Source organism: Scaptodrosophila lebanonensis, unplaced genomic scaffold (genome assembly GCF_003285725.1).
Source record: "Scaptodrosophila lebanonensis strain 11010-0011.00,11010-0021.00 unplaced genomic scaffold, SlebRS2 tig00001415-arrow-pilon, whole genome shotgun sequence".
In the NCBI taxonomy this organism is placed as follows: domain Eukaryota; kingdom Metazoa; phylum Arthropoda; class Insecta; order Diptera; family Drosophilidae; genus Scaptodrosophila; species Scaptodrosophila lebanonensis.
In genome coordinates this window covers 775,214-801,999 of record NW_022060742.1, presented here as the reverse complement: position 1 = coordinate 801,999, position 26,786 = coordinate 775,214, and the positions used below count along the sequence as shown (strand labels likewise).

At 41.9% G+C, this 26,786-nt stretch overlaps 8 protein-coding genes across 9 annotated transcripts; 5 read left to right on the top strand and 3 right to left on the bottom strand.

Annotated features, from left to right (window-relative positions):
• Positions 1–2,001: 2,001 nt before the first annotated feature.
• On the bottom strand, positions 2,002–11,284 carry LOC115632471 (cuticle protein 38-like). 2 transcript variants are annotated; one of them, XM_030529640.1, is made up of 3 exons: positions 11,165–11,284; positions 4,940–5,265; positions 2,002–2,455 (listed from the first exon to the last, which is right to left on the bottom strand). In XM_030529640.1, the coding sequence occupies exons 1-3, from the start codon at positions 11,282–11,284 to the stop codon at positions 2,311–2,313; spliced, it is 591 nt and encodes a 196-aa protein (XP_030385500.1). In that variant the 3' UTR covers positions 2,002–2,310. The 2 variants fall into 2 exon arrangements, with proteins under 2 accessions (XP_030385500.1, XP_030385501.1); XM_030529641.1 differs by lacking the exons at positions 4,940–5,265; positions 11,165–11,284 and adding an exon at positions 2,627–2,687 and having other exon boundaries at positions 2,002–2,538.
• Positions 3,491–3,778, top strand: LOC115632586. The gene has a single exon (XM_030529810.1). It carries the CDS (start codon positions 3,491–3,493, stop codon positions 3,776–3,778), a length of 288 nt encoding a protein of 95 aa, XP_030385670.1.
• On the top strand, positions 8,418–10,092 carry LOC115633163 (leucine-rich repeat-containing G-protein coupled receptor 5). Its single transcript, XM_030530574.1, has one exon. The coding sequence runs from the start codon at positions 8,418–8,420 to the stop codon at positions 10,080–10,082; it is 1,665 nt and encodes a 554-aa protein (XP_030386434.1). The 3' UTR covers positions 10,083–10,092.
• A 440-nt stretch (positions 11,285–11,724) lies between the features above and the next one.
• Positions 11,725–11,991, top strand: LOC115633000 (cuticle protein 38-like). The gene has a single exon (XM_030530325.1). The coding sequence runs from the start codon at positions 11,725–11,727 to the stop codon at positions 11,989–11,991; it is 267 nt and encodes an 88-aa protein (XP_030386185.1).
• A 2,155-nt stretch (positions 11,992–14,146) lies between these two features.
• On the bottom strand, positions 14,147–14,509 carry LOC115632613. Its single transcript, XM_030529840.1, has one exon. The coding sequence runs from the start codon at positions 14,507–14,509 to the stop codon at positions 14,147–14,149; it is 363 nt and encodes a 120-aa protein (XP_030385700.1).
• Positions 14,510–14,898: 389 nt separating this feature from the next.
• LOC115632612 lies at positions 14,899–15,204 on the bottom strand. Its single transcript, XM_030529839.1, has 2 exons — positions 15,193–15,204; positions 14,899–15,111 (listed from the first exon to the last, which is right to left on the bottom strand). The coding sequence occupies exons 1-2, from the start codon at positions 15,202–15,204 to the stop codon at positions 14,899–14,901; spliced, it is 225 nt and encodes a 74-aa protein (XP_030385699.1).
• A 2,649-nt stretch (positions 15,205–17,853) lies between these two features.
• LOC115633016 lies at positions 17,854–18,174 on the top strand. The gene is made up of 2 exons (XM_030530339.1): positions 17,854–17,862; positions 17,923–18,174. The coding sequence occupies exons 1-2, from the start codon at positions 17,854–17,856 to the stop codon at positions 18,172–18,174; spliced, it is 261 nt and encodes an 86-aa protein (XP_030386199.1).
• Positions 18,175–25,172: 6,998 nt separating this feature from the next.
• LOC115633013 lies at positions 25,173–26,341 on the top strand. Its single transcript, XM_030530338.1, has 2 exons — positions 25,173–25,935; positions 25,993–26,341. The coding sequence occupies exons 1-2, from the start codon at positions 25,173–25,175 to the stop codon at positions 26,220–26,222; spliced, it is 993 nt and encodes a 330-aa protein (XP_030386198.1). The 3' UTR covers positions 26,223–26,341.
• Positions 26,342–26,786: the final 445 nt, after the last annotated feature.

Here is a 26,786-nt window from a genome sequence, read left to right as displayed (position 1 = left end):
AACAAGTTAATAATAGTAACATGATACAGAAAAAGGGCAGCGAAGCAATCAACAACGAGATGCTATTTTCTTAGCTCTGTCAAAATTGTGAGTTGTTTTTGGAAACTGACAGCTTTTTAATGACATTCCAGAGCTTCTTGGGAAGTTATGCAATTTCGAGTCTATTCTCAATTTCAAATAAAAAGAACTCATGCTGTAAACATAAATGTATGCCTCCAGCAACATACATTTTTATACTCTGGACATGAAATGTACAGGAGTATATTAGGTTTGCGGGAGCTGAAAAATGTAACAGGCAGAAGGAGGCGTGGCAGACCCCACAAAGTATATATATTCTTGATCAGCATGACGAGACGAGTCGATCTAGCCCTGTCTGTCTGTCTGTCCGTCTGTCCGTCCGTATGAACACCTGGATCTCAGAGACTATAAGAGATAGAGACACCAAATTTTGCACAAAGATGCCTTATGTGTGTATTCTATACGAGTTTGTTTTATTTTTTTGGTGCCAAGTTTCATTATGATAGACCGATTTAACAAGAAGTTATAGCCATAAATATATTTGCTGCTGCAGCGCTGCTCAAGCGCTGCCCGCGACTGTTGTTGATGCTGGTGCTTTGGTTCACTGCATACATGTTTACACAGACACATAGATGCGCATAGGCATACATACACTCACACAGACGCAATTGCTATGTAAATGTGCAATTATAAACCCTTTACATGAGTTCGAATACCGAGAGAGGTAAAATCGGTCAACATTTTTTTTTTAATTTTCTTAATTTTTTTATTTTCTATAATTATTGTAAACATATGTACAGAGTATTTCAAAGTCGGGACACCCGACTTTAGCTTTTTTACTTGTTGAGCGTATTATTACGTCACAGCTTCAAGTATTTAAAGTAAATTAAAACACACAAAAATAATGATAAGAAGTACAATTTTTAAATAAAGATAATTAAAAAGGGCATACATATACTTGTATTTTGTGCATTATTCAAAGTTAAAACTAAATTCAGTTCATTTATACATCTCCTCGCCACATCTGCTCTTGGAGATAGAAAATGTTGAACTTCAACGTGTACTCGTACATTTTCGTATTTGTATAATACACATATTTATATATTTTAGATACAGAGTATGAAAATACCAATTGTGTGTGTGGGGATTTTAATCTTTAAGAAAATTCTCCTAGTTGGAAGAATTGACGTTTCTACATCACAAAATACTTTTTTTTAATATTTTTTATTGGGGGTTCATCAGGTAGGGGCCTGACCAGCCTATTCGGTAAATGGTTCAACAACCGGTCATTGCAGCGGCTAGTATGGCATCGCACCCAGTAATAGACCGTAAGGCCTTATTCTGGAGCGTCTGTAGCGACGCTGCAGCCAATCCCCAAATCGGTATGCCCTAGGTCTACGTCGGGATGATGCACTTGTACTTGCAAGTGGATTCTGCCATTCGTAGTATTCTTTTTCTAAATGCTTAACAAGCTCTCTTAGGGGCGGCATTTCCAGACCCGATGGGAAAGCTAGCATCTCATTAAAAGTAAAGTATTTCCTCAGTTTTTTTTTATTCAGTCCTCGGGAAAGGAGATTTTCAGCATCATTTTCACAAATGAATATAGGTTCGAGTTGTTAGATGAGCAATTGCATTTATTTATTCAAAATCAATTAAAAATGCCTTTGACATTGAAAACGTCAATCAATTGCGTAATTATTGAAATTACAATTAACATACATACATCAATATCTGTATATATACATTACATTATTACATGGAGAGAAACATTTAGAATTTCAAAGCCAGACTGAATTGCGAATGTTTGCCATCATTTAATTATTGTTGTATGCTATTAATTGGGTGATGGATGTCATGATGTGTGTCTTTGAAAACTGATATGCCAGTCCTTGAAGTGTCTAGACTGGAAATTTCCTCTTTTCCTTATGCACAGATTATTTCAATAGGCATTGCATGAAATTAATTAATAAGCCAATATCTACATACGTTTTACGCAAATGCATTTATTTAAACAGTAATATTTTTGTATAGTCCTTCGTTTGTCACTTTTAGCAGAGCAAGCTGCTAAACTAATACTAAGGAAATGAATGATTGACTGTTGAAAACGATCGAATAGTAAATAGCTAAGAGCCTAGGGCTGCATAACAAACTGAAATGATTATTGGTAGAACAGAAATGTTCACGGAGGCATATTAAGTATGAACGGAGGTGCACTGAGGAATGAAGTGGTGCTGCTGTTGTTGTTTGTGTCCTTTTAGCCAAAAGCCGTGCCGAACCAGTCACTTCTAGTGCTTAGCGGTAGTAGGCGGCATAAGGGTAAGCGGAGTAGGCAGCGGCATAAGGATATGCGGAGTAGGCAGCAGCGACGGGCGCAGTGTAGGCAGCAGTGTAGGCGGCGGTGTAAGGTGAGGCGACCAGGGGGGCGGAGTAGGCGCTGTAGGCGCTATAAGCCAAAGGAGCAGCCACGACGGCGGGCTTGGCAGCCACGCAGGCGACAATGGCGAACAGGCAGAGAGCGAACTGAAAAACACACACAGTTAGTTATCGGCATTCGCACTTTGCAATAATCATTGCTACTTGTATTTTATTTAAATCCTTGCGCACTTACAAATTTGAACATTTTGTTGTTTTTGTTTGTGGTACTGATACTGAGGGCTTGACTAAGCGAGCTGTTTGTTCTACGTTGACTGATGTCTACAGCTGGAAATGTGCGAATTTATATAGCAATTGTCTGGGCAAAACGAAAAGACAGACAACTAATGGGCACCCTAGCCCATGGTGCGTCGAAGGTAAACGCAATTTAATATGCACGGCCAGGCCAGGCTAGTAGAGTACAGTCTACGAGTATACAGGCTGCGAAGTCAGGCAGATGCTCTTGCCAATTTGGACAAACGATATACTATATGTATTATTAATTGACGCTAAGGCTATGGCAGTCAACGACTCAGCGGCCGATCGAACTGTTGGAGAATCTTCAAAGCTGCGAGTACTTTGGCGGCAGTTTACTTTTAGTTTCGTTCCCCAATGTCGTCGGCAGAGGCAGTTATTATTCGTCTGCTTATTTTTTTAACAAAAACAAAATGCGACTTAACAATTCCACATGCTTTGCATGCTAATGGAAGCGCTTCTGAAGCACTGACTAGGAACTGACTGCCGCCATATTCGGTGCGTCTAGAAGGCTGGCTAGCACAGTTTGTGACCCACTGTCTGAGATACGAATACGCTGAGAATTTATAAAGCTAAGTCACTGCTGTGCAGGCCGCTTCATTTGCCAAACGAATCGCGCTCAGATCAGAAGCGATAATAGCCTAAAGAATGTACAAGAAATTAGTAAGTTTCAAGCGTCAGCGAGAGGAACGATTACTTGATAATGGTGATGGAGAGGATGCTGATGGCCCCGTTAAGGCCGCAATCAGCGGACTGTCGGCTGTCGTTTTAGTGAGTTATACGCAAATTTCAGATGCCCGACAGAATGGTGCCAACTGCTGTGATGCTGCTCCTCCTTGTCCTTCGCCTGCAGGCTGCAGTTGCGGGCAATATACCGAATGCTGCCGAGGAGGTCGATGTGCCGCCCGAACATCGTGCTGCGCCACCAATGCCCATGCAACCGATGCCTGCCTTTGCCGGCTTTGCACCGCCGCCCGCCTATCCCTTGTTCTACCAAGCTGCGCTGCTGCCGTTCGGGCGTTACAGCGCCTCCCACTCCATCGGGCACCCCCATCGGCAGCTGCTGCTGGTAGTTCCCCCAAATGCTGCCTAAGTGGACACACAACGACATTGCAGGAAAGTTGCTTGCGACCCGTATCTTCTCTAAAATTACGCGCCATGACCCACAAATGTTGCTGTTGCTGTTGAGATCGTTATCAAGTTCTTGTTGTTTTTTATTTATAAATAAATATTATTATTTTTGTCCAGATGCTTCTACTTCTATTTGACGCAGTTCATTGGTCACATATTTGAAAATATACGTGCTCTTCATGCTGACGATCCTCATAATGCTTCACTATTTGTCTACATTGTGTAGTTAATCGAAACGAAATGCAAAACTATTTAATGACGTAACCCATTTAAGAGCTTCTTTCTTGATATCCGCATTCTCTTGAGCCTACTATTGCCTCGAAATTAATGATTTGTTGTTATTTCAAGAAAGAAAGCATTTGAAATACGAATTATTGATTTTCTGAAAATTCGGATTAGTATTTCAAAATCAATGACTTTCCATGTTTTTAGTTTGCTCTTTTTATTGACTTCTGTGGCCTCTGAGAACATCTATCAATTATTTTTCTCAAAGAATAAAAGCACTTTCGAATTAATTTATAAAAAGGAGGAATATTTGATCCGTATGTGGGGTTTAAACTAATCTTTTAAATGTACTATTCATGAGGAAAATATATATTCAAGAATTTCATTTTCAATGTTCCCAATGCTTCAGACATACACAATTCGTTCGTCATGTAACGACATTTTTTTTATATACCAAAATGGAGAAAATTATTACTGTGAAAACTAGGAACAAAACTAATCACATATCGCTGACTATGGGAGATCTATTTTAGTACTATATAGTAGCTTCGAATGGGATATATCGTTAGCACAAAGATAATATTTTAGATAACTTATCGCTGTAACGTTTCTAAAGGGCCCTTTTTGTAAGATAGTGCTAAAGACATTGAAGACTTAAATGTCTTACTTTTTTGTCAGTCTGAACATCTTAAAGAGCACGTTTAGATCATTCAAAGACCCCTTTCAAGAGCACCTTTTGTGCCCCCAAATTGCGGTACTTTTCTTTGTGGATATCATTTAAGCCCATTTGAATTAAAACAAATTGCCTTTCTGTTGTGTTACTTCATTTTATTTCATTCGAAAGCGTCCTTTTTGGGCAGTTAGATTAATTCCTTAGACAAATGTTGTGTAGCCAGCAGCGTATGGATAGGCGGAGTAGGGGTAGGCGGAGTAGGCAGCAGCAACGGGGGCGGAGTAGGCAGCAGCAATAGGGGCGGAATAGGCAGCAGCCACTGGTGCGGTGTATGCAGCAGCTACGGGTGCTGTGTAGGCGGCAGCAGCAACAGGGGCGGTGTAAGCGGCTGTGGCAACTGGGGCGGTGTAGGCGGCGGCGACGGGCGCAGCGGCTACGATGGGAGCGGCGGCAATACCGTTGAAGTTGCGTGCCACATACTGCGAGCTAGTGGCGGTCACCACAGCAGCCGGGGCGGCAACCACGGGTGCGGCAGCGGCGAGCACAGCGGGCTTGGCATCGGCCACATTGCAGGCGAAGATGGCGCAGAGCACAAAGATGGCGGCGGACTGTAAAATGGAATGAGAAATTAGTAAGATCTCGCTGACTTATTCTCAGCTCAGCTCAGACTACCCACCAGCTTGAACATTTTGAGTGGTGGCTGGAGGTTTTGGTGGTTGTGTGTGGCTAAATTGAGCTACAAAAGTTGACTATACGATTGTTGGCACGGGCCTGAAACTTTTATAGTGTCCAGTTGGATACGAAAGCGGCTCTTTGTTGTTGATGCGCCTAATTTATTTATGCTTTTTTTATTTTTTTGTTGGCTTGTTGAATTCAGTGCACATTTTGTTCTATGGCCAACTAAATACATTGTTTCGCATAGGAATGCAAAGCGCAGTAGCAGCCGAGGTGTTTCTCAGTGCCAAATCGCTGGCTCTTGGCTACGTGCCCGTCATTTTGCTCGGCTGCCCACGGCCCCCTGCATACTTCCATTCAACTGGAGTGAGGTCTTCACTAGAAAATTTCGAGCACGTCCCAATTTGTGAGCCCATAAATGTTGTCGTCGCTGTCGTTGTCGTTGTCGCTGTAGATGTCTTGTTGTTGTCTTAACAACCAGTAGCCTAGGCGACTGATCACTTGCCATTTGAAATTTCTGCAGTGTCGCGCTAATTACCCAACGCACTCTGAATCATTTGGCCGCCCACTGCCGCGTGACACATTTGGCCAGAAATCAATGAAATTTCCATATGTTGGCATTTCCAAGTTATTGACAGCCACATTGCCCAAAGGCAGATCCACAGCTTAAGCCCAAACACACACCAACACGAAGCTCCACTCCCACATCTCCTGCACGTCACTCAGCAGGTCGTTGCATGCATTTAATCGGATTGCATGGGATTTGCATATTGAAGGTCACTTGGCACTTCAACTGCCTGCACAACACTGCAATTTATTTATGCAATGGTTTTGGGCCGTGTTTGCGTATTTTGCCATAATTGCGAGCCGAACAAAACAACACCACAATTGTTGATACATGTTTTTGGATAATCAGAGCAGAGCACACGCTAATGGCAAATGGACATGTTTGCACAATTTCTTAGAATTCGTTCCAATCTTCCTCTTTTAGTTGTAGACATACAGTTATGCAAAGTGTTAGTCGCTGAATTGCTTATCTAAATTATGCTCTTGTTTTTCATCCATATTTGCATATTTTGTTTTCCAACTAGAATTTTGCAATTATTGGTGAAATTGATCTCGAAAATAATGGGTTTATTCTTTTTTTTTTTAATGAAACAAATGCTAACTAAATTACTTTTTGACAACACAGCCATGCTTGAGACCCTAAAGACTTGTTATATTCTGTACCTAAGAGGTACAAGAGTATATTGGGGTTGTACAAAGCCAGACGAGTGGATTTTGCCCTGTCAGTCTGTCCGTTGAACACCTATACAGATCTCAGAAACTATAACTAACGTTAGGAATGACGCCAAAGGCTTTCGATAAGCAAATTATGTCAGAAAAGCGTTAAAATCGAACCACACCCAACATCAACTAATGAACCATTCGTGAAGCAATCCAAAGAATTGGTGCCCCAAGATCGTTGATTAACAACGAGAGACATCGCTGATGCTGTTGACATTTCTAATGGACTAGTCCAGTCAATACCATTTTAAGAGAACGTTTGTGCCTCGTAAGAATCAAATATAGTTCAGTTCCAACAAGCACTACACTCATTCTTTTTATTAAATAAATAAAACTAGATTTTAAAAGCTATTTTAAAAAAACCTAACTATTTATTTTGATGCCGACAAACATAAGCTTGAGGCTTCTAAAAAAAACATTGTACTTTGATTCATCACATGATTTTATATTTCCTATTTCTCTGGAAAGTCCACACATTTCTTTCTCAATCTTAAATCATTTCTTTCGCTAATTCCATTGTTGTGACTTAGCTTATCAATGGCATAGCTTAAATAACCGCCATATCGTTGTTAAATTAACAACAAACATTTGCATATTGCATAAAATTAAACAATGGAATTGGGGCAGCAGATTGGAATAATTAATCTCCAAAAAGTCAATGCACTACATCTTTCCATTATTTAAAAAATACACTTTATATACTATAATCATGTATATACGAGTATCTGACTTATCTTTCAAGCTCAAGAAGCGCCGCCAAGCCATTCATGATGCCTTTATTTATATTCTGTTCCTATTTACTTGCTCGCACTTATTGCAACTCATTACGGACCAAAAACAAATGAAAACAATAATAATAAAATTATCAGAGTTTGAAGCGTAGCTTGCAAAAAACAAACAGCTTAAAAACAAGAATGGAATACTTGAGTCCGGCAGTCCCAATCCTTAATACCCTGTATCCACAATGTGAGTTTGTTTCTGATTAGGCACTCGGTTCGGATCATGTGGCAACTAACATGGCTGAAGCTGTGAAATTGCAAGCTTAATAATTGTACTTAAAACTGGACAGATCTTAAAAAAAAAAGATTAAAGAGAAAGCATTTAAAAAATAATAATACAGTGCTGACCAGTGCTGGACTTTCATGACCCATCACGATTACAATTGAAATAAGCAGTTACCACAAGCAATTGTAAAGTAAATTGTAAGTAAATTTAAGTATTAATTTCAAGAATTACTGGACTCGTGAAAAATCTCCAACTGCGGGGAGTAGGTGTGCATCAGGGGAAAAAAATTAAGAATTTGTTCGTTTCTGGACTTGGGAAAATCTCGATACGAGGTTTATTATTCTAGCTCAAATACTTTTTGAGATCCTTGCGTTTATGCGGACGGAGAAATGGACAGACGGACTTGTCATGCTTATCATCAATATGTATATATACTTTTAGGGATCTGCCTCCTTTTGTGTGTGGCATCCATTCGCACTTAACTAAGTAGTATACCTTTACCTTTTGGTTACAGGGTATGAAAAAAGGCCGACATTTTTTATCAAGCCGGCTGGACCGCAGACTATATACAGACTTAAATGTATATGCGGGTGTATCTGCAGACAAAAAGCTTAAAATATAATATATATATTTATTTTTGATAAATCTTAGCGAGTATTGCCAGAAGGAGTACATCATCTTGTTTCAAAAATCCATTGAACAGTTTGCGTGCAACGTTTGCCGCCTCTGGTTCAAAATGCGAATAATAAACGCGATTTTCGTGCTTTTTGTGGGCAGATTGGTTGGTGCGGGTGATGTGAACCTTGTTTGTGACGAGCACGACAAGCATTTAATTCTGGATCTGGGCGATCCCTACTGCACGGTCACGGGCTTTACGGTTACGCACAGTCAGAACGTGGTGCTGCACAATTCGTGGTCCGGAAAAAATTCGGTCATGTTCATGAAGTTCTACGACTCAACACTGCTCTACCTGCCCTTCCATCTGTTCGAGACCTTTGCGAATCTGCGCACACTCGACGTTTCCTTCACCGGCATCCTCGAGCTGACGCGCAACACCTTCAGCTCGGCCAGCAACCTGACCTACCTGAATTTGAGTTACAACAATCTGACTTCGCTGCAGACCTCTGTGTTCATTGGAGCGAATACGCTGATGCGGCTGGACTTGAGTTACAATCAGATATCGTCTTTGAGCGAGAATGCTTTCTGTGGGCTGCACAATCTGAACAAACTGCAGTTGGGCGGCAATAGGCTTAGTGAGCTGCACAAGGATATTTTTAAGGACAATGCCTTCTTGGAGTCCGTTAACCTCGAGGCCAATGAGCTGACCTATGTAGAGCCGGAAGTGTTTAGTCGCATGCGACGCATCAAGGAAGTAATCCTGTCCAACAACCAGCTCCTGCAAGTCCATCCTGACACCTTCACTGAGGCAGCCAGTCTGGAGAGTCTGTTGCTAGCCAGAAACAAACTCTATGCCTTCCAGCTCACCAACAAGAGCATCGTCCATCAATTGCAGCTGGACAACAACCACTTAACCAATCTCACCATAAATGGCACCCGTTTTGTGCGCGCCAACAACAACAATATCAGCGCTATATTCGTGCAGCAGGCATCGCAGCTGGACACGCTGGAGCTGCGTGGCAACAATCTGAGCAACATTGCAAACATAACCAGCTTATCGGCGTTGCTATATCTCGATCTGTCGTACAATCCGATTGGTCCGCTAAACATCAGCACCTTCGACAACCTGAAGCGACTCCGCAGTCTTTATCTGCGACATATCGGCATCCGCTCCCTACAGTTCGGCATGTTTTCGAAACAAAACTACCTCGAGATACTCGATCTGTCCTTCAACAATCTGACCAGCCTCAACCTGGACCTATTCGTGCCATACCTAACCAACCTGAAACAGTTCTTTATTGACGGCAACGCCCTCAGCGAGCTGCATGGAAACCGCAGCCTCTCCAGTACCTTTCCCATGCTACAGAAGTTGGGCGTTTCTCGCAACCGATTTAATTGCTCGTATCTGCACCATTTGCTCATTCCTCCCTATCTGGCAGAAACGGTTGCGCTGCACATTGAACCGGACCCCAGTACGGAGGAGACACCTCACATTCGTGACGTTTCATGCCTCCATCCGGAGCCATCGAATGAGAAGCTGCAAAGGTCCCAGGACCCGCTGACGCGACAATTGGAGCTGTTGCAGTCACACGCCCACAATTTGGAGCTTCACTTGCTGTTCATGAAGGTATTCTTCTATATATTGGGCACAATGCTGCTGCTCTGCCTTGTGGCCATGGTGGCGCTGCGTTATTGGAAGGTTCGACGCTCGGGTCGCTATGAACGCAATAGCATTGTGTTCAAATCGGACGCAACTATGGATACAAATTTGACATTGGATTGAGGCGACCAAACATTCAATAGACATGCATGTGTGCAAAATGACTTCCCTAATTATTAATGTATAAAATATTGTTGGAAATAAAATATGTGGATTGTTCCCTAAAAAATGCATAAAGTGAAATGGAATACTATAAATCGACTTCAAAGAAAAGAGTAATGATTTAAACAATTTTTCGCAGAGCATGGATGAAGAATGTAAGGTAATTTCCATTTATGTTTATGGAAATGTATGTAATGTGCAGAAGAAAGCAACATCGACCTTACGACCTTATATATTCTTGATCAGCATGGCCAGATGAGTGCTTCATCACGGAAACAGGTGAACCCACAGTAACCGAAATTGTATACTTTTCCAATCCTTTGGCAATAAAAGCGTTTCCCCTCCTGTCTTCAATTTCAACAACATTACCGACAATTCTAAAGCTACATTAATTCGAAGAAAATATATACAAGTATGTTCTTCTTTTGCTCGACTATATAATTGAAGAAATATTCTAAAGACCTAAATTGCATGCACTTCTCTGTGCAGTTGATCAGAAATTTTCCGTCTTGCCTATAAATTGTGTATGGCAATGGACAAAGGCCAAGTCACTAATCGTTAGGAAAGAATGGCTTTAGTTTCGCTTATCAGTGTGACGTTCAAGAACATACAATTTATGCATATACATATCATATATTTTTTGCATACACATATACATATATTCGTACATGTATGAGGCGCCTTATGTGTATAAAGATAACCCGCCAACGGAAACTTCCTGTATATTGATAGCAAAGACCTTGAACCGAGACAGACATCTATCAGAAGTGAATATACGAGGCGTAAAAAAGAGACGATTTTTCTTTCTGTTTTCCATAGATTGATTGTTTTATTTGGGAGTCGGGTTTCTTGTACACTCTTTACTTTCTCAGCAGCACTGGAGCGGCGGCATAAGGCGCAGCAGCAACGTAGGGTGAGGCGGCGGCAATATAGGGAGAAGCCACATATGGAGATGCAACGTAGGGGGAAGCGGCGGCGACATACGGAGCTGCTGCTGCTACATACGGAGCTGCAAAGTTGCCGTGGTATTCACGGGAGTAGACGGCGGATGCGGGAGCGGCGGCCACCAAAGGAGCGGAGTAGGCTAGCGGAGCCACTATGCCGGGCTTGGCGGCGACGCAGGCAATCAGGGCGAAGACAACGATGGCGACGAACTTGAACATGTTGCTGGTTGTTGGCTTTGGATAGACGAAGCTGAACTGATGATCCTAAGACGTTGTACTGACAATTTATAGGTACTGCAATAACTACTGCCGACTAACTGTTGCTTCTGCCTAGGCGGAGCCTTGAGTTTCGCGCGTGTTAACCTCGCTAGTTGGAAGACAGTTGAAGAAACACATCGGTAGCTAAATATGCGTATAATTATCACCAACCAGTAGCGTTTATAACTGTGACTGTCCAGCGGCACGTGCCTGGCATGCAGATTTTGTGTTGGGTTACCAACCTACCAAACCGACCTCGAGTGTACTTTTGGTTTGATTTTTTTTGGGCCAGCAAAGTTCATGTCTCACTTGAGTATATAAACGGCAGCTAGTCACTTGGTTTAGCATCAGTTACAATTGTTCCATCGACAAAAGTAAACCAACAAACTATAATCAGCAAAATGTTCAAATTCATCGCAATTGTTGTGCTCGCTCTGGTTGCCTGCGTTGCCGCCAAACCAGGAATTGTTGCTCCTCTGGCCTACTCAGCTCCCTACGTAGCCGCCTCGCCCTACGTTGCAGCCTCGCCGTACGTCGCCGCCGCTTCGCCCTACATCGCCTCGCCCTATGTGGCCTCTTCGTATGTAGCCTCCCCCTATGTAGCCTCCCCCTATGTTGCCTCGCCCTATGCCGCCGCCTACACCGCGCCTCTCCTGCTCCGTAAGTGAGGAACAGGCTGAAGGACTGGCATTGACGACTACAGCAGCTGAAAACGGTTTGCGAACATTTTTGTAAAATTCTGCGAAATAAAATAATGTGACGAATAGAAAAACAAACAATCAGTTGTTTTGTATGCATAACCACTGCGATGTACTCGTATATTGTTCTTGGTAATAATTTAAATAGACCATGAACTTAGGAAGTAGTATAAGAATGAGAACTGAGAGTTTCGTTGGAGATTCTGCAAAAATTCATTTTGAGAATTGACTTCAAATTGTACTTTTGCAATTCATAGAATTTTTAGTACTACTATACGTAGTATATTTTTGTAATGACGAGACTAATCGACGACTAACAAACTGCCATTAGTCTCCAAAATCAGCCGAGTCCTTTAAATGTAAAACTAGTAATCGAATTTCACAATAACTTCTTTGTTTTTGCAACTATTTCAACAATCAGGGTTAATCAACCCACTGCATGAAAAATAAATTGAAATTTCACAGAAGGATATAGCTTGAGTTCGATCAGAACATTATTTCATACCACAGGAAAAAAAATATGTATCTGCTATATAAGAAGATATCAGAAATATAAATAGAAATGGGAAAGTTGAATGGCACAGATAGATGTTTGAGTTCGAATTTAAAATTATAAGTATATATTATGCAATTATTTATCATGACGTTATTAATGAGAGATCAAACGTTTTAAAAATACTTCCTGCTTAGTATTGCCTTACATTTTCAGGAAAAAATATTCGTCAGGCTTTAACACATAAATAATCTGTCCCCACAAGGCTTGTTCACACAAGAGAGCTGAATTATCCGATAGAAGCAATACATAATTTGAACAATCGCTGCTAATTACTCAGGTGCGGAAATGACAGCCTCAATGGCAGACAAGCTGTACATTCACATGTTCCTGGATGCGCCTGGGAGTATATAGAGCCACTAAACAATAGAGCGTGTCATTCTAAATTTAGAAAATGTGTTGTTCAGTGCCCCAATTGTTGTACGCGGTGGCGGATGCGTAATGCCACGCAACGATGGCGACCAGGGGCGCTTTTATAGTAGAAGAGCACAACTGATATTGACTTTGCCTTATTTGTTTATATAATTAAACAGAAACGGACCATACGAATAAATAATCAGAAGTGGCTAAATATTGTTGCCATTATTATTCGCAAAATTTCATGTGTTCGCCTAAAAGTATACAAACGTTTTGTGCACTGCAAGAATTAACCTCTGAGTGGGTCTGGGAGTGGTTTTTTAAAAGGAAAACATATTTGTGGATTATTGTAACAACCTCCCAAATTAGCCCCTATAGTTGTGGATACTAAGTTGGCGTCTGTTTCTCCTCTTTAGTTAACACACACTTCGTTTTATAAAAGCATATGTATGTTATAGTTTATAAGATAGTTTACAAGTATTTAAAGTTAATTTACAACGGTTCATATATTAAATTCAATTTCATTTACTTCTTTTCTGCCTTCACACTGCCTTCTTTGTTGCTTGTCCCTCTTGAATGTGAAATTATGTTTCCAGGAATTCTATCCTAATTCCTGCATTCCTACATAGGTATATTTAAAGCTAAATTTAGGATATAGGTAAGAACCTTCCCGTTAGTAGAATTGTCAATCGGCGCCGCCTATGAAATTCTCCAATTAACTTCTATATGGGACGCATGCGACGTGCGACCAAAAAACTTGTTAGCGAACATTACAAATTCTGTCAAACATCTATGTAAGTAAAACAGATGGCATGAATAAAGATAATCTAGGCTTACTCAGGGTGTTCAGTAAGATCCTAAAGTTGAAACTCAAATAAGATTTGATCTAAGAAGCCATGTGCAGCGCAAATAGTGTTGTATTTCTTTAAGAAAAATGAACTACAAACTATTAATAAATTTGTATGCCTTTTATAACCTTATCAACGTCTTATTTGTGGTCTTATTATAACCATAATGCAAAGGGACTTTTTGCCATTACCGTTGTTAATGGACTTGACCTGTCGTGTCGTGTCAGAGAAGACAATTAACTGCATGGCCAGAATAATGGGATGTACGCTTTTATTCAATAAGCATGTGACGCAGATAATTTTGAATTGTAAGTACTCATATCAAAAGAATGTGTTTCATATCGGCTGTTGTTTTGAGCATCCTTTATCATCTGGTTTTCGTAAAGCCAACGGTGTTGCTGACTTGAAAGTTTAATGAGAATCCAAGTGTAAATGAAAAATTGCCAAAAGGATCCAGCATCACTTTGTGGATAGTCGCTTGCTGTTTCTGTTGATTGTGCTGTTTGTGCTTCTTAAAAATGGGTTGCAAGCTATACGCGAATCCGTTGTAGGCCGAATCTTTTGGATGCTGCACAAACTCGTAAATTTTCACCACGAATTTTTGCACGTCGTGGAAGATGTCTTTGGGCTGCAGAGCTTTGCTGGGGTCTACTACCCAGTCGAGAGATTCACTTTCGTCGTCATCGAGTGCTTCGACTGACACGACTATTGGCTCCATTTGTGAGGACATGGCTCTGCCATACCTAATAACATAAGTCGAAGGAATCTGAAGAGGCAGATATAGTGCCTGGCCCATGTTCGATGGCAAAAGAAGCGCACAAACCCACATCAGCTATGTGTGGAAATAGCTTTGAGCTTTGAATAGACAGATTTCTTATTCACTCTACTTACGGGCAACATGTTCCACGGCCAATGCAGCCTGGACACTGCTGCTCAGCCAGGGGATACGCCATATTTTATAGCGCACAAGTCGCCTTGTTTTTATGGCAGACAAATAAAACGAAAACATTTTTTATATTCAAGCCAATTGCAATCTATTTATTTAGCATTTCGTCATGCGGCTGCCATCAAAATGTGACCTTCTAGGGCAATCACTTTTCTTCTGTACTGGCGGTCTCCTCAGATCCAGCCATAGCCATGAAGGCCCAATCCGCCGTTAAGGCCCAATCCGCCATGAATGACGGGCCGCACAACGCTGGTAGTGGTCAGGATTGGTTGCACAACGCGAACGCTGGGCACGCTGAGAATCGAGCCGCTTGTCAAGATGGGGGATGAGTGCAGCAGACCAGGTGCGGCCAAAGAGAAGGCGACGCACATCGACAGCAGAACGAACTGTGGAGGGATCACACTTAATTGCTTTTTCTATTTTAATTGCAATTGGTGCTGTTGCGACGGCTCCATCCTTCAACTTACCAGCTTGAACATTTTCAGTGATGGTGGTTGTCAGTTGAAGACTCTTGACTCGATGCAGCAGCCGTGCGTTTATATAACGCCCAATGCTGAATGCTGAACGCCGATTGCCGATTGCCGCCAGCTGCAGCCTTGGTGGGTGCAAAGACATCTTGGTCCATCCAAGCGGCTTTTCTTGCTCGAATTTCGCAATGTGAATGACATTTCTGTCTTGAATTACAACTAAAGCGCACCGCAAACTGCTCTGCACTTGTGGGTCGTTCCACTTGCATTGATGCCCGACCCGACAACTGCTGCAGAATCTTGGCCGACGTTAGATCTCCAATTTGTGCCGAGTATCTTTTTCATCTTCATGTTCATGTTCAGCACGTATAGTACTCGTATGATGTGGCAAGTGCGTAGGGTCCGCAGCTCGATGCGTAATTTGCAGCGCGCAATTGCCGCAATTGCCGTAAACAGTAAACAACTTGGAAGCACCCGAATAATTCGTAGAACGCAAAACAGTTGCGTGTCAATTCACACAATGCTGCTGCATAAATACTTGTAAGTAATATAAACAATAACTTCCTCTAATTGATTTCGGCGTGGGCGCGTTGTTTGCTTTTTCGGTTACACTTTTCAAACTGAAGACAAGCTCTCATCAAGGGTCCAGGGCCTAAACAAAAGAGGAAGGCGCACTTCGCCTGCTTCGCATTTTCAAGGGCAGCAGCAGCAACAACAACAACAACGACAAAAAAAACCAACATCCAAAATGTTGCCTACCAACGCGTAGTTGTAAACACACCCACACACCCACAGTCCCAGTTTAGGCTTGACCTTGAATTCGGAGGCACGCAGCACTTTGGGAAATACCGGAAGTGCGTACAAGTGAAATGCCCCATCCTCGGCGGCAGTTAATTGTTTATTTGGCCAAATCGACAAATAGCGCTGGCACAACAAATTGCAGAGGGCTCAACAGAAAACGTCAACAACAATGAGTAGAACGCAGAAGTCTGACTCCGGTTTACCCTGAACCCGCAGCTTCCCTCACAGTCCATTAATTGTGCAATCAGAGCACTTTCCCACATTATCTATTAAAGATATAGTGCAGAATAAACCCTTCAGGCCCATTTAAGTCAATGAATATTTAGACCTCTTGAACAACATACTTGTATTTATCTAAGATTATTTTGTGCACAGCCCGAATTTTAGCGACATATATTATACTTGTATATAGCTTTAACTAGAATTTAAGAAGTAGCGAATAAATTAATACATAACCTAATTGTATTACGATATCGTTAAAACATGTTGATACCTAAAGGGATTTGTTTTCATATATGTATACTATAAAATAAAATGCCCAGAAACAGTTTGTGGGCAACTTTGTCTTCTTACTTGTATGTTTTGGCAGTTAGTGTCCAAAAGTTCTATGATACTTATCCTATCTGATCTTTATGATATACCTATACATATAGCCTGCCATGCCCCGTCTGCCTGTTACTCACATTCTAAATTCTTAGTATACCCTTTCCCCGTTCAGCTACAGGGCTCACAGATATTTACAACCCAATGAGTGCAACTCAGTCTCTACTTATGTACTCGTTTATGGGCATCTCAAATAGCAATGGCAATGCCAATGCCAATGGCAAATGGAAGCAGCACTAAAACCAGTTGCGCCACCAGCCCATCTGTGTGGCATGTTTTCGAGCTTATCTCCATAATTAAGTATCCAGAACGCAAGACAGGAACATGTGCCCATCCATACACATACTCGTAAATAAGTATGTAAAGCATAGAGGCAGGCACTGGCAGATTGAAACTGAAACTGAATCTGGCCAAAGGGCAGACCAACAAGTTCTAGTTTCCAAGGAGTGTGCTCGAAAAGAAGCCAATGATAATTCATTTGTTGATACCTTGCAGAGTTAGTTCAGAGACTTTGATGAGGACTTTCCAAGGGAGTAAAAGGCTTCCTTCTTTTAAAAGAAAAGAAAATCGAGCAAGAATGCTTCCCAAAATCCACTTTCTTCCATTAGGCATTCAAGTGTTCAGTTGCAGTTATTCGACCAGTCAGCACTATATAGTGCCAAACTCTTAAATCTAGTCCAGTCAACTCATTGGCAAAATGATTCTGGATAAGTTTGAAATCGTAAATTCAAAAGCCAAGAAGCAGTAATAGTATGTAGATATCCCTAAAATAAAACAAACCCAGCCTGGCGACAAATTCCGTTCGTCGTACTACTTGGTCGGTTGATTTTGGACTGAAGGCAGACACGCAGCAATCTTGTTGGAAAACCTTCGCTTTTTTCAAACAATAATACCTAATGGATGCCACTATCAGTTGCAAGATAAAGATCTGGTCCTCATACTATACAGTCCGAGAAACATTTTCATGAGTGTAATTGTCATTTCCCTGTTATGTAACTTTATATCGCTTAATTTTTTACTATGTGTATCAAGGAAAAGGTAAAAAAATACGGAAAATGTCTATTGAATTGTGTATTTTTCGACTGCACCTCGCAGCTATTGAGTTAAACAATTGCAGTCTGCAGATACAATTACGGGCAAAGTGAATTAAGGATTTATTTTTCTTGCATTGCTGGCCAACTCGGCAGCGTATAAAAGGCAGTGCCTGCGCCTGCTGGGAGTTAGTTTTCGTTCAGAACTTCAATAAACTTGATGAAGATGAAGCTGGTAAGCCAAAGTTAATGAGCGATTGAGATGTTCCCGAGTATAACTTGACTCTCTGTACAGCTTCTTTTTGTATGCTTGCTTGGCCTGGCTCTGAGCCATGAGCTGTATACGTACTATACGCCCGGACTTGGCTATTATGCACCGGGATTGGGCTATACACGCACTGCGGCTGCCGTTGTCCCTCTGGCCTATTCGCGCCTGATTGCGCCCGGCGCTCAATCGCATGTGTACAACAGTGTGGAGACCCCGAACTCCTTTCAGCAGCAGTATCGTACCGACTACAAGCCCGTCAGCTACGAATATATTTACTAAAGGTGGAGATCCTTGTAAAGAGTAATGAAATTTGAATAAAGCTTGCAATCATTTGTTGTGGTCAACTACACGGCCAGTTGTTTGAACTGCAGGTCAAGAAAAATTACCGGGAGTCGCGCCAAAAGAAATTTTCCACACACACATTTCGTCGTCTGTCAATGGCCGTACCGTTCGGGCCATCAAAACAACTTCCCTAGCAGTGTGTTGTCTTGACCCTGAACGAATAGGACGAATAAGAAGCCTCGGCACTGCATTGTCGCCTTTGTTGCCAAATAGCCCAATACAATGCATCCCATTTCTGGCACTGACCGGGTCGCTGTCTGTTGAACTCGCTCCAATAGTTGACACAAACAATTAAAAGCGCTGCTGCCGAACAATAGACCGGTCCCTGCTTAGGCATATCGGATGACCCTCTGCCTTGTTTACAGTTGTTAACCTGCGAGCAAGGGTAGTACGAACTCTCAACCACACCCCACCCCACCCCACAATGCAAGCGTGTGCACACACCTTGAACCCGTGCTGGCCTAACCTTTGCCTCTATATATAAACGCCATTCGAAAGGTAAACTTCGAAGCAAGTGGATGCGTATCCCCACCTGATGGAAGGTGTAAAAATGTGATAGTTTGCCCCATGTTCCTTGCTTGACACCAGCGCACGTCATCATCATCGGCGAACGCATTGGTAGTAGCAGAGAAGCCTTAGAAGGACCTAGAACCACACAGCTCCTATACGCGACCCCCAGCACCAGCATCAGCACCAGCACCAGGATCAAGCTGATTCAGCGACCACATCGTTTCCGCGTTGGCAACTATTGGTTTCTACTCCTGCCTCTTGCCACAAAACGTGACCAGAGACTGGTCACATGCCCAGTTATGGGAGGCAGTGGCATCCGATACGCAAATGCTAATGAAAATCTCGATAATTTAATCGCATAATTAATTAATATTTGATTGGTTTTTATGCGCGGCGCTCATAAATAGAATACGTGGGTATGGTTATGATAATGCGAACCATTATCTAGACACGTGGGTCTCAATGTCTGAGGAAGCTGTTGGTGAGAAGCCCCAAATAAACTTAATAGCTTTTACATATGCGTTAGCTTTCTCGGAAGAAATATCAAATATCTCTACTTGATGGAAGCCTGCACTCAAAGAAAATACGAGTATATCAGAATGGCCAAAAGGCAAGAACTTTGTAATCAAATCCAAATAATTCTGCTTAGTTCGATAATATACCATATACTACTTGTATAGTATTGGGTGTGTTTCTAATCACAATAGCTTAAATTTAAAATTTGTAGCCAATCTTCAATATCAAGTTTAAGAAAACCATGTTTTGTTTACATTTTTCTTGTACAATTATTAAGTTATTATTATATCTCTTTTTGACAGCAATTTAATTGAGTTGTATAAACGGCTACGAATCTAGAACGTCGTGCTTGATATAAAGAATGAAATACGTATTAACATGGCACGCATTTATTTTATCTTTTGAATTCCATTTTCCTATCAGTGTACTTGTAGGAATTTTCTTGATGACTTGTGTTTCAAATCAAATGAACAGCTTTGGAATGAGGGTAGGCGACTATATAGTATCATTAATATGGCTTATAGTTTTCTTAAGGGAACTAATACAGGATTATGTTACGAGTACTTGCCACATTTGTACACCCTGTACATGAGATGCACAAAGCTTAGTGCGAATGTATGCTACACACAGAAGGAGGCGTGGCAGCCCCCACAAAGACAAGACGAGTCAATATAAGGCTGTCTGTCTGTCTGTCTGTATGAACGCAAGCATCTCAGAATGTATAATACCTGGAATGACCAAACTTGGTATCTCCTAGGAACGAGAGAGTACGTGTTTTTTTTTTGTGTTTTCTGCTCTTTCCATAACATCGTTCATTATTGGAATTTTTACTTGACTTCACTTCACTTCACCAATTATTGATTATATGTCCACGTGTTAAGTTTCATCAAGATGGGTACATTTTTAAGAAAGTTATAAAAAGTCTGAATGCCAAGCATACATATTTTATCTGCAAGAAGCGACCAATCAATATAGATTAAAGCGGGTAAAGTATGGGCTAAGAGCATCATTTTTAATTTGTAATACCACTTTATAATCTTGATATCAATTCGATAGCTGTACGGTTTCTTAATACCTTATTGACATTGAATTAGTGATCGTTTTCCCAAAAATGTTTTCAATAAATATTAAGTTGTAGACTTAATTTAATAATCCAAAAAATGCAGTATAAAACTCTGCATGGATTATATCTAAATTTTAGGTACAGTATTCTAAAAACACATCATCAGCTAGATTTACCCGTCATTCGTGCAACGTAGCCTCAGGCAGTGCCATTTAAAACTACCATCGATACTCAGTACAGCATGCCAAAGCCGTACATGAGGAGACACTTTAAGGGGCTTGGACTTGTGAGCACTTATCTCTGTTGCTTCTAGAATATCAAGAATCGTTCCTTCGTGTTCTTCTTCATGTTCCCATTGGGGCAACGGCTTGTATGCCGCTTGTCGTAAACAAGTTCAGCTAGGAGGGGAAGACCACTTAGGACGAGTAGAAATAAACAATCCGCAAATTGCATGCAAGTTCAAGGCTTCCATTGCACTATTAAGTCGATATCAAAGCAAGCGGCAAAAAATGTAACTAAACAACAAAGTATTCGTTTAGTTAAACACTATTCTGTATTGCATCCTCAAATAACAGGTAGTTCTTGAACCGACACCAAGTTGTGCTAAGAACATTTGTTCAATTTATAAAATCTCAATTATTAACTGTTCCAATACGCAATACCCCATAGACATGATTTAAAGCCTGAAAGGAGCGCCTCCAATTTCTACACCAAACCGAAATGCGAGAAGACTTCAATAGTCCCCAATAAAGGAAAAGTGAGATAAGTCGATAGATCAGTCTCTTTATAACCGAACTCACTATTTATATAAAAGTCCTTTCTCGTAGTATACTAGAAACTAGTTGCTTAACGTTTAACTCTTACCTATTTAAATGGATTAAACTGTCGCTATAATGCTTTTGTCCCACATCAATATCCCCAGGCTTTAGGGCATTCATAAACGCATCAACTAATCAATCATATTGCTCTCAAACTGACAATTGCATTTTATGTGTATTGCCAAGCCCAAGTCAAACCCTACTCAGCACATCCTATAAATAAGTAATCGTTCTGCGTCAAAGAGAAACTCAAACTTTGTTGCGCAGTATTCAAATCAGTGCAAAACTTTGTGGCAAACTACGTACTTATAATAAATAAGAGGCGCATAGGGAAAACAGTCTCGACAGAGAGATACAGCAGCCACAAAACAAGCTAAGAGGACTGACTGACTGGCTGACTGACTGACTGTGGCCGAAGGCAGTCAGGCAAGTTGTTATTGTTGTTGCACGTAATGTGATGCCGGCTATTGGCCAAACAAATAACAACCAAACCGGCCTACTGACCGAGCCCACGTACGAGTATGTATAAAAGGATCATGGGCAGACACAGGGCCCAGCAATACGCAGAAGTCAGCCATCAGAACAAGAAAATGCGCACTTATTTGTGGGTATGTTGTTCGAACCATCACCATAGTCCTTCTCAGGTTGGTGCTTCTTATTAACATTTTAAAACCACTTACAGTTGGTGTTGCTGTTGTGGGGCCTGTGCTTGGGACATGGCAGCGCGAAGCCTCTAGTATCCTTTGGCATTAACTACCAAACGCAGCCGCATTATATAGCAGCAGGTCCCTCGCCATACTACAACAACTACTACGGCCCAAGACCGGCCAATTACTACCCGGGGGGCTACCATTACACCCACAGCAACCGCTATGGCGCACTTGACATTGGCATCGGCGCCTTGTCTTTGACGCCGTTTTTGCTTTGATTTCGAGCTGAGAGCACAGCGAGAGGGAAACAAATCAAAAAGACTGAGACGGGAGAACAATAAACAGAAACAGCAAATAAACAATCACGCCAAAGCCTTTTACTTCAATTTGTGGGCACGTTGCAGGGTATTGGACCCAGGCCACAGAAAGCTAAGCTCCACACGTAGTCTAATGCAACAGGTCAACAGGTTGCCACTACGTGACACTGCCACACATTCGCAATCACATTTGCCACCCGTCTGCTCCACTGCTCTAGTTTGGGAAGGCTTTTGATCTCCAGCTTCCAGCTGTGTGATGGTTACCTGTCCTTGTCCTTTGATTCTACAACACGGTGCGTGACTCTGGTGTGATTGAAGTGCTCTAGACAGATAGCATTGCAGCGCAAGAAACCCTTTCAAGTGGATCTAATCTAATGTGGAAACAGCAACAAAATATACCCGATTTTAAAACCAACGTCACCCCATTTTTTTACTTTTATAAAAATAAGTATTTTAAATTAAATCTAATGTGAAAACTGATTCCGCACTCTAAACAAATATAACCGTGAACCAGAAGTAGTTCAGTGTTTCAAAACGAAACATACTTGTATAATATATGTACCTATATGGCATTTGGTTTATAACCTTTTTTAAAGAAATAGACTTGCGGCTTTTGTTGATAGTATTTAATATAAAAGTATTTGATAAAATATTTATATGAATCTTCGAAATTCATCATCGTCTTGATCAGTCTTGATAGCGTCTTTCTTCTCTTCGCACGCATCATACACATATGATATGATAATTGCAAAATTGCCCGATTTCAAAACCAACTTCACCACATTTCTTTCACATATCAAAATAGTATTTAAAATGAAACTAATCAAATGTAAAACGGATTCCTCACTCTAAACAAACATTACCATGTACCAAAAGTGGTTCATAAAATAATCTCGTAATATCAAACAACAAAATATACCCGATTTTAAAACCATGTAAAAGATTAGGTATTTCAATGTTCGTTGCCATCTAAAGTGAAAAACAAAAACCGAGAGAAATATGAGAACACTAATTCGAGAGAAGTGATTTATTATTTGTACGACAAAACAGACTACTAGAACCCATTTGGAATAATTGCTGATAAAAGCAGCAGACCAATGTGTATAACAATATTTATTGTTATTAATTCTTGTTTTTGAAGACATTAATTAATCATTTTCCTTAAAAAAGTTTAACTGAGAACAGCTTTATATTTCAGCAGTTAATCATTGTGACAGCAATAGCTTCGAATTTTAGGAGCACAACGATTTAAAAAAGTGTCCGGAATTGACCCGACTTCTAAGTAATATTCTCGTATGCATCAACAAAGTTTCCATCAAGCCCTGACTTAGTTTAAAATTTATTTGCTTTACTTCAATGATTGACATTCATTTCTGTTCTAACAATTCCTGCTTCTACTCCCAACTTCGATTCTAAGCACACATACGTTACATTAGCGATAAATAAATTAAAAAGTAAACACATATTTGTTTACCATATTAAAAGGCTTAACAAAACCTCCAACTTAATAAATCGTAGGCCAATCAGGAATAATACGTACTTGTATATTTCAATCACAGAATTCAATGGAGGTGTATACATCCAGAAGCAAGATTTTTGTACATAAATCGAATTTAAATCTCACACCTACTTTGCCGATATTTAAAATTAGCAGCAGTTATGCACTTTCTTCTTCTACACATAACCATAATGTGTAAGTGGCGTGCAGCGGTGATTTATTTTTAGCCTCTATCTACGGGTGTATCCTTGTCTTGGCGCTGCATAATCGCGGTGTGGTCGCGAAACGTGCGCAGCTTCCTTACTTTGACAGCAGCAGAGGCAGAGAAGCGGGCACTCGAAGCTCGAAGCTGTGAGTGTGGCCGTTATTGTGGTGGCTGTTAATTAGCCAAAAGGGCAACTGTCCAACCAACAGTCCCTGACATTTCACAAAGGAGGAATAAATAAATAAGCAGAGCGGCTTTGACACGCGACTGACTCAGCTGAAAACTTCCTTGAGCTGGGCAATCAATCAACAGTTTATTTTGGCCAAACACTAGTTGATTCATAAAAAGTTTCCGCCTGCTTTTAAACACACCATCCTACAGCCCACAACACCTAAACCATACGACTGCGTTACAGTCAGGTTCGCGTGAGTGAAGGCATCAACGCCCACAACATTTGAGAAAGGGTAAGACGGCGACAGGAAAACCTATTTAGAACGTTGAGCACAGCGTTTGACGTACAAGGATCACGTTTTCTTGTCGTACGCATTCAAAGACTCAAAACTCAAAAGTGCAACACCAACTACAACAGTTACAATTGTCACACCTAAGCCAAAAGTTGGCAACGGCAGCAGTCACGTTGCCTGTGGCTGTGAATGGAAATGGAAATGGCCAGAGAAAGGCACAGCAACGGCACGGCATCGGCACGGCATCGGCATCAGCATCAGCATCACCAACAGCATCGGCATTAGGAAAACAGGTAACAGCTGCTGCTGCTGCTGCTGCTGCTGCTGCTGCTGCCTACAAAAATGGGCGTGTTGTGCGTACTACGAGTACGTACTCGTATAACTAACTATTCACTGGGGTTTCCAGTTCGCTCTGGCGCGCACACGTTGTGCACGCATGGCCTAAGATAACGGCACTGTGTCATTGTGGCAATACGGTTTGCGGAACGTGCCGCACGAGTTGCAAGCGCCGCGCTCGGCTGCTCGGCTGCTCGGCGGCCCGAGTGCGCGCAGTGCATCGCCAGCTTATGGATGCGGCTTTGGCGCCGTAGGGTGTGCTACACACGAAGGTTAAGAGCGAAGCTTTCGAGGACTGCACGACCATGAGCGACTGTATAAAAGGGACGACACTGATGCCTGCCACAGCAGTCAGCAAAGACGTCGCGATACGTGCACCTACCCGAGCAAACGGAACTAAAACAAATTATTGTTATCAATTCAAAGTTCAAAAGTAACTGAAAATTGAAATTGTGTTTGTGTGGACTAAGAAATTAATAATTTCTTCAAGACAAGAACTTTAAAAAAGCATTACAGTTGAAAGACAACTAAAAGTGTAATAAAAAATTTACTTCAAAAATGGATACACTCTCGCCCAATAACGGCTCCAAGTCGAACTCCAGCGGTAGCTCGGCCACCAGCTCCTCCATGGATCTTAAATGCCACAAGCAACAACAGCGTCAGCGTGAACAGAAATTGTCACGATCGCGTAGTTTTCTGCACTTGCTAAGCAAGCATTTGGGACGGCATTTCCAGCATCATCATCACCAGAACGACACAGTATACAGCAGCCAGGACGACATACGCAGCTCATCGACGGACTCCTTCAGTCTTAGCGACGAGCGCGGCTCCCACAACGAGTGCCATGTGCTAAACGGCGGATCCAGTTTGGATCTGGTAGGCTCTCGCGCTTCCTCCACATCGGCCTGCTCGCGTTGCTCACCTGGCCTGGACTGCTACGAAGGCTATGATCGCAGCAACAGTGGCCACATCTATGTCCAGACCGTCTACAGGCCGAACAGCGTCCTCGAGCAGCATGCCATGCAACGATATGACGATGATTCCAGCAGTGGCGAGGATGTGGACGACGAGGGTTTGGGCACCGATGAGAACGAGAATGTGGAGCACATGAAAGTACAAAACGGAATGGATGAACAGCATCCGCGTTCGGCATCGGCTGCTTCTGCCAGCGGCTGCAAGGCCGGCGGTGGTCTCCATTTGAGCCGCATATCCATTTCGTCATCAGTGAGCCGCATGCTTCATCACTTCTCGACCTCGGCGGCCACGACGGCCACGGCTTCGTTGCGTTCGTTGTCCTGCAGCAGTACGCCTCTGCGCCAGCTAAAGGCGCAGCGCACGTCAGCAGCATCCCAAGTGTCGTCCTCGACCAGCACCGTCACGAAAAAGTCACTCACGCCCCACAACAGCAGCAGCAGCAACGCGAGCAGCACCAGCAGTGGCAGCGGCAGCGGCAGTGGCACATCTAAGTCGGCGAAAAAGCAAAAGAAACAGCAGAGCATCCTGCGACCTCCAGTGCAGTACGTGTACATGAAGGGCATGTCTGGTCTGTACTCGCGTGTGCCCAGCTACGCGGTCTGTTGTCCCTACACGTTGCATCACATGTACTAGATGTGCAACACACACACACACACTCTCTTCACACACCTCACCATTTCACACACACACATCATGCTCATTATCCTGGGCAATGTCCTCGCCACATATACTCGTACATATAACACACACAAATCGAAAGATAGAAACCAAAAGTAGTGTAAGTAGGTAAGGGTAATGGCAACATATATCGAAGGCTAATACCATAAGTAAAAACGCTTTAAAGTTGTAGATTTTGTAAATTATAATGGGGGATGGAATCGGGATTAGAAACTTAGTTGAAAATCGAAAAGTGATGTAGTGCCTAAAACGCGGAACACAACGGAAGCCAGAGCAGCGACAAAGATGATGAGGAACAGAAACAGCGAGAAAAGCAGCGAACATATTTTATAAATGTGTGTACTAACCAATATACTCGTATATGCATAGATGTATGTACTCCTGTACACAAAGTACAAAAAGTACAAAAAGTACTCCAATACCTATGTATACTACATGTATGTAGAATTGTACGTGTGCTTCTAATAGAGACTTTTAGTTTACACATTCACAGCAAGTAGCAAAAATTTATTTAGCATA